Raw genomic sequence first — 14,392 nt, forward strand, 5'->3', positions numbered from 1 at the left:
CACCGCCACTTTGGAGATTGGGCTTTTGAGGGTGTTGACAACACAAAAGTACTTCACACTGGGGGCTGGGCTTGCGTTTTGTGGGTCAGTGAACAGCTCCGAAGCAGCAATGCCATGTCATTCAGACTCTGCTCCCCTCACATACCCGCTTTCCTTGCACGTCTTGTGGAATCAGCAAACAGAGAGGTGAAACACTTTTGAAAAGCACTGGGGAGCTGTACTGCCAACATAAAACGCACCTATTCTTTTCCACCACTCTCACAGTGAGGGGCCCAAAAACCGCTAGTTAAGAAATGATGGATTCTCGCCATTGTCTGACCACAGCTTTACTGACAGTCGTACGAGAAGAACTCAAGGTATTTGCTTGTAAAGTAGTCAAAACCACATGATAAAAGTACTACATTATATGTTATATTCCTGTTTAAAGTGTGATTTATTATAAAAGTAGAGACCTAGTTACAGTATACTTAAATAATTCCCAAGTATACTTGGGAATTATTTAAGTACATCATAATATTAAAAAGTCTGCCCAACTGGAATGTTTTCTACAGCTCATTTCATGTCTTTTCAGTTTTGATGATGTAGCTAGGGGACTTTAGCCAGATAATTAGACTGGGCATGAATCACTCAAAACAAAAATACAGCATGTGGATTCTGATTCATAGGTTTAGAGCAACAATAAAGAGAGATTGCATTTTTTAGATAATCCAGTAGGTTTCAAAAGGATTTTATGAGCCTACATGATAGGAATGTCCAAACCACCAGAGGAGCGTGAAGTCTTAAACTTATCTTATAACACAATAACAATAATAATAAAGGCCAAAGCTGAGCAGTACAAAAAACATTGACATGTGATGACAAAAACAATAGCTATCTCTGCTCAACAAACACAGCACTGTTCAGGACACTTTGAGGAAAAGCAAAGTTAATTGTTTAGTTCATATCAGGGGTCACTTTAAATGACACAATATGATATCAAGCACTGATAAGTTACACAAATAAACTGCAACACAAACTTGGTTTTAAGTCACAAATCTGCATGTCAAAGTCAACAAAGGTACATAGCACTAACATGAAATAAGAACCACAAAACCACAATTTAAAGTATTTATCAACTAAAATGTGCTAATAGCACAAGAAACCCTGCTCCAAATACCAACAACCTTTTATCTACCACACAAAAAGGAAATGGATGTTGTAAAAGCTTCTTTATTCTATAGTAAGGCATTATGTGCTCTGTTGTGTGGACTTAGCTGAAAAGCCTTTGCTTTGTTTTTCCTTCATGTCCTCAGTCATCTCTCTTTAAAAGCTCCACATGCCACCTCTGGAAACACCACCTCTCTTGACTGGAATGTGGGGCGGGTGACTGTTGTCTGTGTGGGATGTTTTGTGTGCAGCATAGCATTTAAAAACAAAAGAAAGAACACGCTACGACAAGTTTCCATCTTTTTAAGAAAAAAAATGTAAGAATGTGGTTAAAAACATGAAGGGTAACCGATACATACATCGTTTAAGTCTATTTGTGGCTTCGCTCTGATCATTCGTCACTGCCTGCATTGCTGCTGACCTCATGCTTCAAAGCAGCTGTAGAAAAAATGAACAGTGCATGCATGGACAGGAAGCTATTTTAGAGAGAAGCTAAACCAATATATTTGGTAGGATTGTCTCACCTTTGAAATTCAAACCAGCACTAATCAACTTTGCCTTTAAAGTTACACATCAAATAACAGCCATAACCAAGCATAAAATTACTTGAGGGTACAAAGAGACATTTCAAATCCGGTCTTTGTTTATTGCTCAGTATTACATTCCCATATTAGTATGCAGCAGGTTGTGTATTCACATTCAGCCCACTCTAAGGTCACAATTATCCTCCTCGTCTGGGTGACGTAAGTTTGAATGAAAGCGAAATCTCCCTTAGTAAATACCCGTGTTAATGGGAGTTGGCAAAGCAGCCTTATAAAGATGACACTACACATTCATATGCATTTGTTTGTGTGCTCAGCTTGACAAAGTCTGCCCTGCAAACTTAACAAAGGGAAGGAAGGAAGCCAGGGGCTGTGGAGAATGCCTAGGGGGTGTGGGGTGACAACACTCACACATACACACACACAAACCCACACACTCTTAATCACACTATGTGGCCCTCCAGCCTGCCTCCTGTAGAAGTTACAGCAGTGACAGCTGGGCAGCATGGGCTCATTCTCTCTTTAGCATTGACCCCGCCCTTCCACACACAGACACATAGAGTCACAAACAGACACACACACGCACACACACACACAGGATGCTCCATCCCGTTTACTGTTTACATTTCACAGTGGCCAACTTCATGGGAGGGCTCTCTGGTGTGATCCCAGGCATTACAGCTGTTTTAAAGTGTGTGTGTTTGTGTGTGTGTGTGTGTGTGTGTGTGTGTGTGTGTGTGTGTGTGTGTGTGTGTGTGTGGTTGGCATATGTTGCATTCTTTAAATTTCTTTAAAATTTTCTCAGCATCTTTTTTTGAGACCAGTTAAAGTCTTCTCATTCATGTTGACATGAATGTTGAAAGACTGAGATTGACCTAAGGAAAAGCATGATGGAGATGAATGAAAGTTCAAAAAGAGCTCCTTAAGGACAGCCAAATTGGCTATCCGCTTATGTATATATAAAAATTGTGAAGATCCAAGCAAAATCAGATAGTTCCAGATGGGATAAAAAAAAAAAAACTTACAGTTTTGAGTCAAGTTCCCTTTTTTCAGAGATATGTAGTTGCTTAGCTGATACACTTACCCATATGTAACTAACTTAAACATTTGTATACCAACTGGACTATGAAGACACTGAGTCAGTTCTGCAATGTTAACAACTGTAACAACTGTTTCAGCAGAGGAAACAGGAACACCACAAAGTGTGACTGGCAGTGTTGTCCACAACAATCATATCACTATTTAGCCAAAGGGGCACCTGCTTTATGAGGGTTAGGCCTGGATTAAAAAGATGACATAAGACAGCTGAACAATGCACAGGATGTTTATCCATCCAGGTGCCATGTGTGCAATTCTGATTTTTAATTCTTTTTTAACAGTGTAGAAAATATGTGGGTTGCTTTTTGACACCCCTGAGCCTTCTGTTATTTTTTATTTTATTTTATTGTATTTGTTATGGAGATATAACGTTCAAAGCTGATAGCTTTTACTGACTGTGGCATTTGGGGCTACCAGCTGTAAAAAGTGTTCGGCACGAGTAGAGAGCAGCTATATTACAAAGCGACCAACAGGGGTCCCCCGTGTGACGCTAATATGCTGTAGTCTACAGCTGCCACCAAGTGACGAGCAACAGGCAAGGACTTTGCCAACCACTGTATCTGCCAGTTACTTTAAATGCATTCAGTTCTTATTCAGACTGATACCAATCTGTCACTTAGCATTTCAACCACATATTAGGACTGGCCATAATACATTTATAAAAGTCAAATTTTGCGTTTGTATACATCTTTGTGTCTTACTTGGAGAAATACACATTGATGCCAGCAACAGCTGTAAATGCTGAACAATAATAGGCTGAAATTGCTCTGTATCCCGGACGCAAGTTAGAAATTGTGAAAAACTCGAAATCTAAAAATGAAATTGCAATACAGTTTTCAATGAGACAGCTTTCTATCTCGTTGTAAATGATTGTGACCACTTCTGGATTTGTGATGGCGATTGTTTCTCATGAACGAAACACAATCAGTTAAAATAGTAACACATGAGATGAGTAACGTAAATAATGAGTTAGATCCCTACAATCATCTGCTGGGATAACACTAAGAGGCTTGTGCGAGAACATACAAAGTATTAAACCTGTAAAGAGTTAAATACACAACAGCTGCTAAAGGTGTTAACTAGTGAAAGATCCGTCTCGCTTAATGAGTGTTTTACAGCAAATGAAATGAGAACTTGTTAATATGGACTGAACAATAGCTGCTTTAAATCTGGTATTGAGGTTGTGCCAATGTTTGCGTTCATGAGCCAAATCACGCCCACCCGGCACCGACGGGCACCGCGCTGGTGGTGGTGGGGGGATTAATGTTTGTTGATGATCCACCAGTGCTTGTGGAGCTAAAATATTTTATGAAAATATTTTGTTAAGACACTCCGCCCCACCTTAACTAAAGGCAGGTCTCACGTGGAACTATCTTTCGTTCTAAATCTTGGCAGATCGATGGTAAAATTGTATATTATTATACTATATTAAATAGTATGAGCCATCAGCAACCTGTGACGTAGCGCGGCTTAGTCACGTGACCGGTGCAGGAAGCGTCGTTTAGCGGCGGAGCGACTCGTTCAAGTCACGCAGGTCAGGTTTGTTTCCACCGAGCTTTTGTCACTGTGTCTCTGTACTTTAGTTGTCAGACTCAAACAGTTCAGCTGCAGACTTTTAGGTTTTACTGGGAGCATCGTGTGTGTTTGTAGCGGAAGTGGGGGTAAACAGCAGGTGGAACGTGTCATCCGCCTTCCATCGGTCAGAGAGTGTGTGCGTGTGCGCGCGCGCGTGCCCCTGCCCCTGCCACCGTCTTAGCCCCTGTCCTTGTCTCTTTCCCTTTCCGCCAGACTTGATACAAGTTTGCAAATTCGCCGATTTATTTTTGTGTTTTTTTCTGTTTCCTTGTTAGTGATAGTAGCAGCAGGAAGTGCCGCAGTGTGCAGGGGTTCAGATATCAGCGGAACACTTGTGCAGCAGGGTCCGTAGCTGAAGAAAAACAGGATAGCCTACTTTTACACCGGGTATTCAGTCTGTGGCTTCCTGAAGTGGAGCAGGGGCGAACACACACATTGTCAGTGTCAGGGCTGGGAGAACAACTGAAATGAGGGTTGTTGAAGAGAAACGTAAGGCAGTTTCCCTCCTCTTAAAACATGTATTTTAGTTATTGTTATTTCATGACTGTATGGATTTGTGTATGGGCAGTAAGTAAAAGCATACAATGGCAATTCCTTCATCTCAAACAATTTATTAAAACAAAAGCAAACATCAGTGGCGGTCATATTACAACAAAAATGTCAATCTCTCCATATCAGATTTGATCCATGAATCACCCATAATCCCCTTGTTAGAGAACAGAGTCTTATGCAATAAATACTGAACAGTTGGACAGTTGAACAGTGTCCATACAAAAGTTTAGAGAAGGTCAAATTAAGTTCAGCTATAAAGGTTATAGTGCATTTTAGGTGCATTCTGAAATTTCACCCAAAAGTCAAATATCTCTAACTTTTTGTGAGTAGTGTATAATTGAACAAAATGGAGAAATCCTATCAAATGTACAATATTTGTATATCCTGTATGCTTGAACATTTCAAGCAAGACTTTATATACATCTATGAAAACATAATATCATGGAAACTGTCAAAGTTCTGGAAACACACCAAACAGCTTTGGTTTCATACATAATATTGTTAACCTGTTTCAAACTATGTGACTGTGTGCCATCAAAAAATTAATAGTCGCAACCAGAAATCATGTGTCCCATTGCTTCAGTAGTCTTGTACAGTGTAGATAAAAATGTGTAATATGTTCAGCCGACACAGTAATTCTCTCATTGTTAAACACAATAGTCAAAGCATTTTAAACATGTCACATTGGAAACAAATAAATCAATCATTAATCAGTCTATTGAAATACTAAAAAAAAGGGTAGATTGCTCAGTAATAAATACATGACTGCCAAATTTAATTGAATTTTAAAATTCTAGTTCTGCTGGAGGTTTCTTCCGTTAAAGGGAGTTTTTCCTCACCACTGTTGCCTAGGGCTTTCTCAAGGGGGATTTGTTGGGTTGCTTCTACATACTTGTGTAGTCTGGACTTTATTATTTAAAGTGCCTTGAGATGACTTTGTTGTAAATTGGCGCTATATAAAAGTTGAATTGAATTGAATCCAAAAGCTAAACAGAATTATAGGGGGAGATGTAAGGGAGGACCTGGTGAAAATACATTTGAGTTCTATTAATGCTTAATACTGAACTCGCATTGAAATGTCAATTCCAGTGGCAGTCTTTTTTATTTTTTAAGAGTTTAGTTTCACAGATTAAAAGTTCCTGTACTTCAGAGGAAATGGCAGTAATTTATGAAGATAAAAAGCAGTTGTGTTAAATGTCGTCCAATACTCTCTACAAGGCATAACAGTAGTAAATACCCAGAGGCATAAAGCTATAGCTGCAGGAAGCAAGTTGTGTAGCTATGAAACTGAAAGTTGTACCAATGTAACTGAGGATCTGTTGAAACTGATTTGCACATTAACAGAGAGATTGCTGTTATCACTTCAGTGAATGCAAACTTTGAGCTTGTAGGACACAGTATAGATAATGGTTGTTAGTCCATGGGATGCTATGGGAAAAGGCTGCCATTGAGAACAATCTAAATTACTAATTTATTGCATTTTCTCTTGGAATAGTATAATTTTGGTATTCCTATTATTTGTGTTCATCACCATGAAGGCTCGTGATTTAAGCTCTATAGTCACAATGCTGTTAAACTGAACAGGCTTATCAGCATATTGCAGGAAGTGACTATAGTGAGTGAGTAGTTTTAGTAACCCTGCAGTTCTAGCAAGATATTTATTTTATTTAAAAAACATTGTGACAAATTTTACCACAAACACGATAGAGCAATATATCTGTAGTGGAATCATCATGATACTATAAAATACCAGATGCTAACTTATGTCATCAGAATAAGTCAGCACCATAATGTTTTGTGAATACCAAAATAAATAAAATAAAGAAATCAAATTTTTTGTTTACTATTTATAGAAATCTGGTAGATGTGTTGATTTGGAGCATAAATGTGGTGTGACAGAAAATGAAAGCAGCTTGTGACTGTGGAGGAGTCATGTGTTGGGAGTGCACTGAAGAATTTCTAGGGATCAGCTACAGAGAAATGATGTCAAAATATGATTAAAATATTTCAAGAGCCTTGCTGGCTGGGCAGAGAAGAAATGAAATAATATGTGAATTGACAAAATCATAAGTGGCATTATGTATTTTTAAGAATAATGTCAAAAATATAATTATTAGATATGGGAGACTTTTTTTTCTCAAATACATTATTTTTTCAAGCTTTGTTTTTTTTTGTTGTTAATCTTTGTATTGTTTTTAAGCAATATTATTTCTGATTAAAAGATGAAGTAGCTCTGCAGTAGCTCTTTAAACAGTTTAAATCTGTTCTTGACGCAATCAGCATTCATGAGGTGGCCTTTACTGTTTACATTGCCACTGTGTAGACATGATTGCGGAACACAGGGATTCCTCATTTTAATGTCATTCATTAAATCACCTTCACAGTGTGGATGTTGTGTTCTCTGTGTATGATTTTTAAATACCCCAGTCAGGAAAACAAAGTGGATATAGTTAGGTCTGAATTCTAGTGGATTTTATTCTATTGTTCACCTGGACATTGACTTCTACATTTAATACACTACTAATTTTACACACTAAAGTTGATTTGCAGGCCTTGAGGAGTTCAACGATGTATTTGAGCCAAAAAAACTTTTTTGAGGCTTTAGGAGCTATTTGATGTAAAGGTCTAATGTATTTGGGTCACTATTGTGTCCAACAGGAGTCACTTTTGAGGTCGTCAGATACAACATAGGTAGGAGCCTTCACTCAGGTGGCAGGTGGCAGGTGTTTGGAGACTGAGGTGAGCTAATAGTTTATGATAAGAAGCTTTTACAAAACAGTTGGATTTATGGAAGGGTTATGGACTACTGTTGTGGATTCTTACACAATGTTCCACCCAGCAGAAGAGCAATGTTTGGACCTTTCACTAGAGTCTACATTCTCTCCTGTCTATGCAATATCTCTGTGGCTTCAAGTTTAGACTTACTGCAGTGTCCCCAGAGCAGCTGTGTGTGAAACTAGTAAATGACTGTGATTTAACCAGTGTTGGCTGAGACTGAAGGCTTCAAGTTTGACTTTTTTTGTTTTTAAATGAACGTGTTTAGTTGAAAAGAGGTGAACTTCCTTTGTGGCTCCTCATCACTGATTGAGGCTGGAGACTTGAGACTGGAGGCTAGATCAACCATTACTGGCTTAACAGACCTGAATATCTATTCAAACTGTCAGTGGTTGAAATGCTTTGCGAGTACCTTGGGTGCACAATATTGACAGTGCATAGAATAAATGGTATCTCTGGTTTTGTTGTAGTTTTTAAGTGTGCAATTCTAAAAACGTTGTAAGGATAGATAAGTTGAAACCTTTTGGGGATTTGATAATTAAAAGAGAAATAATTAATGCATATACTTATCATTAAAGCTTTAAGCTTGTCCCTTTCAGGGGTCACCACAACAGAACGTGTTCTGCACGTTGATTTGGCATGAGTTTTTGATGCCGGATGCCCTTCTTGCCACAACCCTCCCATTTTATTCGGGGGCAGGAGTAGCACCAGGGGGACCCTTGCTGGCTGGGCAGGGCTACACCTGGTGGCCACAACCTGATGCTCTACCCATTGAGCCACCAGGCCCCCGCATATACTGAATATTAAAAACATTACAAAATATATTTTACAAGTGTTCAAATAGTTTAAACTCCAGATCTGTGAAAAAAATTGAACCCTAATTCCTGCAAATAGTAAGATTTACAAGACGAACAGTGATTAGCAAGCTTTACTTTCTTATGTTTTTCAGAAATTATTTAGGGTCCGTGCAAAATCATTAGTTAGTTGTTTGTCTTTTCCTCACTCTATATCAACAGAACTCTTGTACTGGAAACTCAGTGCCCTGAGCAAAGTCCAAAGTCTGCACCCCTTCCTCACCATTATTCAGTAATCACTACGCTCATGACAGAATAAGTGCACCTCATCAGCAACTCGGGAAAGAGATTTTGCTAAGTAATTTATTGCTATTCTGTTTCTATTATGTTCAATAACTATTATTTTATTTGTGTGGGTGTGTATGTGTAAGCGTATATCTATCTTAACTCTTTACTCAGAGTCTTTAAGATTTAGTTACATTAACTAGTGTGATTTAAATCTGCTCTGTAATGAATATGACTTAATTTCTTGGTGTTAGCTTTTCTGTTTTATATTAAATTTGCTTTCGTCAATGTAATTTAAAGCTGAATAGATGATGGGCAGAAAGTCAGTGATTAGATTCATTATTTCAGAAACAAATGCAAAAAATAAGATGACACCTTTCTCTTAACTGATAGGGTGAACCGATTTTCTGATAAATATATATAAAAATGTCTGAACACTTTTTGGGCAAAACAAGACATTGACATTGAGTGTGATAATGAACATTATATACAGTTTATTCTAAAGACAAGACAATCAAAAAAAAAAACAACTAACATCTGTATTTACTATTAAATGTAATTTGCACTAAACCCACAGAAATATACACTATTATTTCTATGACTTGTGTAAATCAAATATTTAGGTAGAACTGGATGTCTTATTGCATACATGTAATGTCTTTTATACAGGAGTTTGGACATAATGGACCAGAACATGTTTGTGACTGTCCTCTTGGTCTTGGTCACTCTATGTGCCTGGGTAGGAAATGGAGAGGAGAGACAGGAGGCACAAAGACATGGCCATGTCTCAGTCGTGATTGTGGGAGGCACAGGGGACTTGGCAAAAAAGTACCTGTGGCAGGGCTTCTTTCAGCTTTATGTTAACCAGGTCAGTAGTGGAAACACATTCTCCTTCTATGGTGGAGGACTGTCACCTGCTGTCAATGGCACACCAGTCCTTTTTGAGATCCTAAAGGTGGTATCCTGTCAAAATAAAGTATCTCCAGAGCGCTGTGCTCTTCTGAAAGAGCAGTTCCTTCGTCTGTCACAGTATCGGCAGTTGAAAACACTAGAGGACTACCAGGATCTTAAAAACCACATTGAGAAACAACTTCAGGAAGAAGGAATGAAAGAGGCAGGAAGGCTCTTCTACTTGTCAGTGCCAGCTTTTGCATATGCAGACATTGCTGATAAAATCAATAATAGTTGCAGGCCAACCATTGGGGCATGGCTAAGGGTGGTGCTGGAGAAACCCTTTGGACATGACTTGAGGAGTGCTCAGATTCTCGCATCTCAGCTTGGGAGCTCGTTGAAGGATGAAGAAATGTACAGAATTGATCATTATCTGGGGAAGCAGGTAAGGACATCCTCCATAATATGTTCCTTTCATCTGTGAACATGTAATTGAGATTTTTAATTTTGCAGTATGTTTTTCTGCTTTCTTAAAAAGGTGGTTGCAAAGATTCTTCAATTCAGAATAGAGAACAAGAAGTTTTTGGATCCCATCTGGAACAAGCACCACATTGAGAGAGTGGAGATTGTATTAAAAGAGACCCTTGATGTTAAAGGTGAATAAATATTGTATCAAACCTGTTGTAAGTCTTTTCAGGTATGAAAAACTATAAAGAATTCCCAAAATGCATCCATTGTTGTTTTGTCCTCAAGGTCGTATTCCCTTTTATGACCAATATGGGGTGATAAGAGATGTGCTTCAGAACCACCTGACTGAGGTCATGGCTTTGTTGACTATGAGTCTTCCCCTGAAGCTGAGCAACGATAAGGAAGTTCTCCAAAACAAGTTAAAAGTCTTCAGTTCCTTGCTGCCTTTAGGAAATAGTCAAGCTGTGGTCGGCCAGTATCAGGCATATAAATCCGAGGTTCAGCAGGAGCTGAATAAAACAAAGGATCACATCAGTCTCACACCAACATATGCAGGTAAGTACAGAAAGATAATCAAGATTTTAAGTTTTCTTTTCTTTGTAGTAGTAAAAGTAATAAATAATTCTGTGTCTCAGTGATTGTTTTTGTGTATTTCAGCTGTATTGATGCATATTGATGAGCTTCAGTATGAAGGCGTGCCAATTCTTTTGATCTCTGGAAAGATGTTAGATGAACGGGTGGGATATGCACGCATACTTTTCAAGAATGACATCTTTTGTCTTGCAAACCACAAAGCCGTTCACTGCAAGCCTAAACAGATAGTGTTTCATTTTGGGCATGGCACCCTTCAGTATCCAGCAATTCTTGTAAGTAAGAATCTGTTCAAACCAGTTTTAATGGACAATGAGTGGAAAGAAGTGATGGAGCACACAGATGTCAGTGTTGCAGGTTTACCTATTTCAGACTACTATGTGCACACTCCAACAGAGCAGCATGATGCTTATACAGAACTTATTTCTCATATTTATGCTGGACGTAGCAATAGTTTCATTAGTACTGAAAATTTGCTGGCTTCCTGGGAAATATGGACACCACTGCTCAGTAGCCTATCCACCACTTTTCCTCGCATCTACCCTGGTGGTGACAACAACGGAGTCCTGCTGGACGTTCATCTGAAAGGGAGGGACATTAGCTACAACAGTGAAGTGGTGATAATCAGCCCTGATCAGATAAGAGGCACATCGGTCAACAATTTTCAAGTGATGCAAGGCAAATTTCGTAGCACTGACATGATATCTGCCTGGACTGAGGAACTAGTGGAGAGACTAGCTGCAGACATACAGGAAGCAGCAGAGGCAGCAATCCGTGAGAGCGGTGTTTTCCACCTTGCACTTTCTGGTGGTTCAACCCCACTCGCTCTGTTCCACCGATTGGCCCTGAACCACTTTTCTTTCCCTTGGAGGAACACCCATGTGTGGATGGTGGATGAGCGTTGCGTCCCGCTGACTGAATTAGAGTCAAACTTCTACACCTTACATGACCACCTCCTGCAACATGTTAGGATACCGTATTACAACATTCACCCCATGCCAGTACTCCTCAACCAACGTTTATGTGTGGAGGAGGATGGAGGAGCACAGCTTTATGAGAAAGAGATCAACAAGTTGGTTAATGGCTCCAGCTTCCACTTTGTACTGCTGGGAGTTGGCTACGATGGCCACACAGCGTCATTGTTCCCTGGTAGTAAAGTGACTGAACCTGAGAAGAGTTTGGTGGCCCTCACTGAGAGTCCAGTAAAGCCTCACCAGCGCATGAGCCTCACTTTTAGTGCCATTAACCGAGCCCAGAAAGTTGCTCTTTTAGTGATGGGCAAAGGCAAACATGAGCTGATCACCCAGCTGAGTCGAGTGAAGGACAACCCAGACAAATGGCCTGTCACTGGCGTGAAGCCTGTTAATGGCAGACTTGTTTGGTACTTAGACTATGATGCACTTTTAGGGTAGGATAGGACATTCCTAATTTTCATTTAGACAATCATATATGAAGCTGTTTCAATTCAGCAGCTGGTTGATGATGTCATGAAAGATAAGCATGCCCAGTTTGAGCAGTCTGCAGCTACACAGCCTCATACACAGCAAAATCTAATTCATTGTGTGCAGAGGTGTTTCCAACAACTCTGCACACAATGAAACTACCCAAATAAAAATACCCAAGTGTTGGCCTAAGTACCATTAATGGCACTTGGCCAAGTACCATTTCAAATCTTTTATAAGTAAAAATACAAAGCAGATTAGCTACATTTGCATGTACATTTCAAGTACAAATGTTAAAGTCCTCTAAGTTCCACTAAGGAGAAAATGTATTTTAAATAATACTGTAATTGTAATTATGGCATATTACTTCATTAACTGGGGCGGGTTTTTAAACACCACACAACATATTCGTCAACAAATATATTGTGTAATTTAGTAAATATGTATTGGTGTGGCATTTCTCACAAGCTGTTTTATATTGGACGTCGATTAAGTCAATTAATTGAAGTTCATTGAAGTTTTATATATTTGGTCTTTCTTTTTAAAATCTAGCTAATATAATTGGATTTAAGCTTTTTTTTTTTTTTCTTTTTCAAAGAGTAAAGTAGTTGTGCTGGTGGCAAACATAGATGCTGTACTGCAGGGCTGTTGTTTCTCACAGGTACTGTTCAATCAATGGTCCAACTGTGAATGCAGCGTTCTCCAGGGGATAATTTCAACAATGGCAAGAGTTGTAGCTGTATTTAAATGTAAACCACAACGTAAAAGCTGGGTTAAAGTTTAAGGTTTTAACAGATTTCTTGACAGGAAATTGAATTACAGTTGATAGTTAATTGGTTAAACAAATAGTTATGGTCCTTTTTTCTTTTTTTTTTTTTTTTTTTATTGAATGTTGTTGAACATTTTCTCTTGTGTCTGAAATTGTGAAATGCAAATTTAGATTTTTCTTATGGTTCATCTAAATGAGAGATGAGTGAAAAAACTACATGAAGTATACATTTCTGCAGTTTACAGAGATCAGGGTTTGTAGCATTACAGAAATCCAGGTCCCACTAACCCAGGAAGATCTCAGGTTAATCTGTGAAGTTTTTGGTTTGTAGTTAATTCGGTGGTTAACACATCTTGATTGTTTTATATTGAGTAAAAAAATGTGACTGTTTACACAAATAATATATTTTGTTAGTATAATACAAACATTTGTAATAATTTAATAATTTCATTTGTGATAATTTCATCTCATATAATTCCAATATCAATGCGCATTCACATTCCACTTCGAAAATTCTATATCTTGCAAATTGATTGATTGATTGATTGATTGATTATTTGATTGAAAAAGAAAACTAAAAAAGCAGTGGTGTTCATAAAGTCGTGAACAGTGCAGAATTTCATGGTTTTCTTGTCAGAATCATATACCCCAAACTTAGTCATCTTGAAAATTAGTTCTTTGTCCTGGTCTCTTATTACCCCAGCAGCAGTCTTTAAAGAACAAATTAGAAAGAGACTGAAAAAGTGCCTGTTCACCATATTTACCAGATACACAATCTCAATTCAAAAAAACGTGGGACAATGTGTAAAACCTAAATAAAACCAGAATGCAATAATTTGTAGCAATGACAGGTTGGCTTCGCAGGAGAAGAGTCCAGGTCCTGAACTGGCCTGCCTGCAGTCCAGACCTTTCACCAATAGAAAACATTTAGTGCATCATAAAACAAAATGTTCTACTGTGAATAAAATATGGGTTGATGAGATCTGCAAATCATTGCATTCTGTTTTTATTTACATTTTACACATTTTATTTACATTTTACATGTTGTCCCAACTTAATATTACAACCTGGCTGTCCTATAGCTTAATCAATATAAAGCATTTCTTTTAATCACCATGCTATAATCTGTTTATATAGTTTTACATTTTGAAATAGATAAGTTTCACTTTCAGAACTGTATCCAGGCTTCAAATCTGTAATTTTATATGTATAATTATACACTGAATTTACTGTGTAAAGGATGTATTTATTAACTTCCTTTAAACAGTTACAGGTACACGAAACAAATGTAAACAATCCATCAACAAATAAAATAATTTTGATATTTAAAACATGCATCTGCTTGTGTGCATTAAAACTCACTTTCCCATCTTTTTATACACATGGATTTACGTTTCCAGTTGCTGGTGGCATGGAAACCACATGAAATCTTTATGTGTGGAGTATCCGATGTCAACTCTGGAC

General features: G+C 38.2%; 1 protein-coding gene across 4 annotated transcripts; it reads left to right on the forward strand.

The window, feature by feature from the left end:
- Positions 1–4,249: 4,249 nt before the first annotated feature.
- h6pd (hexose-6-phosphate dehydrogenase (glucose 1-dehydrogenase)) lies at positions 4,250–13,481 on the forward strand. Of its 4 annotated transcripts, none has more exons than XM_067506100.1 (5): positions 4,250–4,320; positions 9,437–10,103; positions 10,197–10,314; positions 10,412–10,681; positions 10,784–13,481. In XM_067506100.1, exons 2-5 carry the CDS (start codon positions 9,450–9,452, stop codon positions 12,127–12,129), a joined length of 2,388 nt encoding a protein of 795 aa, XP_067362201.1. In that variant the 5' UTR covers positions 4,250–4,320; positions 9,437–9,449; the 3' UTR covers positions 12,130–13,481. The 4 variants fall into 4 exon arrangements, with proteins under 4 accessions (XP_067362201.1, XP_067362202.1, XP_067362203.1 ...); XM_067506101.1 differs by lacking the exon at positions 4,250–4,320 and adding an exon at positions 4,639–4,850; XM_067506102.1 differs by lacking the exon at positions 4,250–4,320 and adding an exon at positions 7,634–7,652.
- Positions 13,482–14,392: the final 911 nt, after the last annotated feature.

The sequence above is a fragment of the Channa argus genome, chromosome 5 (assembly GCF_033026475.1).
Source record: "Channa argus isolate prfri chromosome 5, Channa argus male v1.0, whole genome shotgun sequence".
Classification (NCBI taxonomy): domain Eukaryota; kingdom Metazoa; phylum Chordata; class Actinopteri; order Anabantiformes; family Channidae; genus Channa; species Channa argus.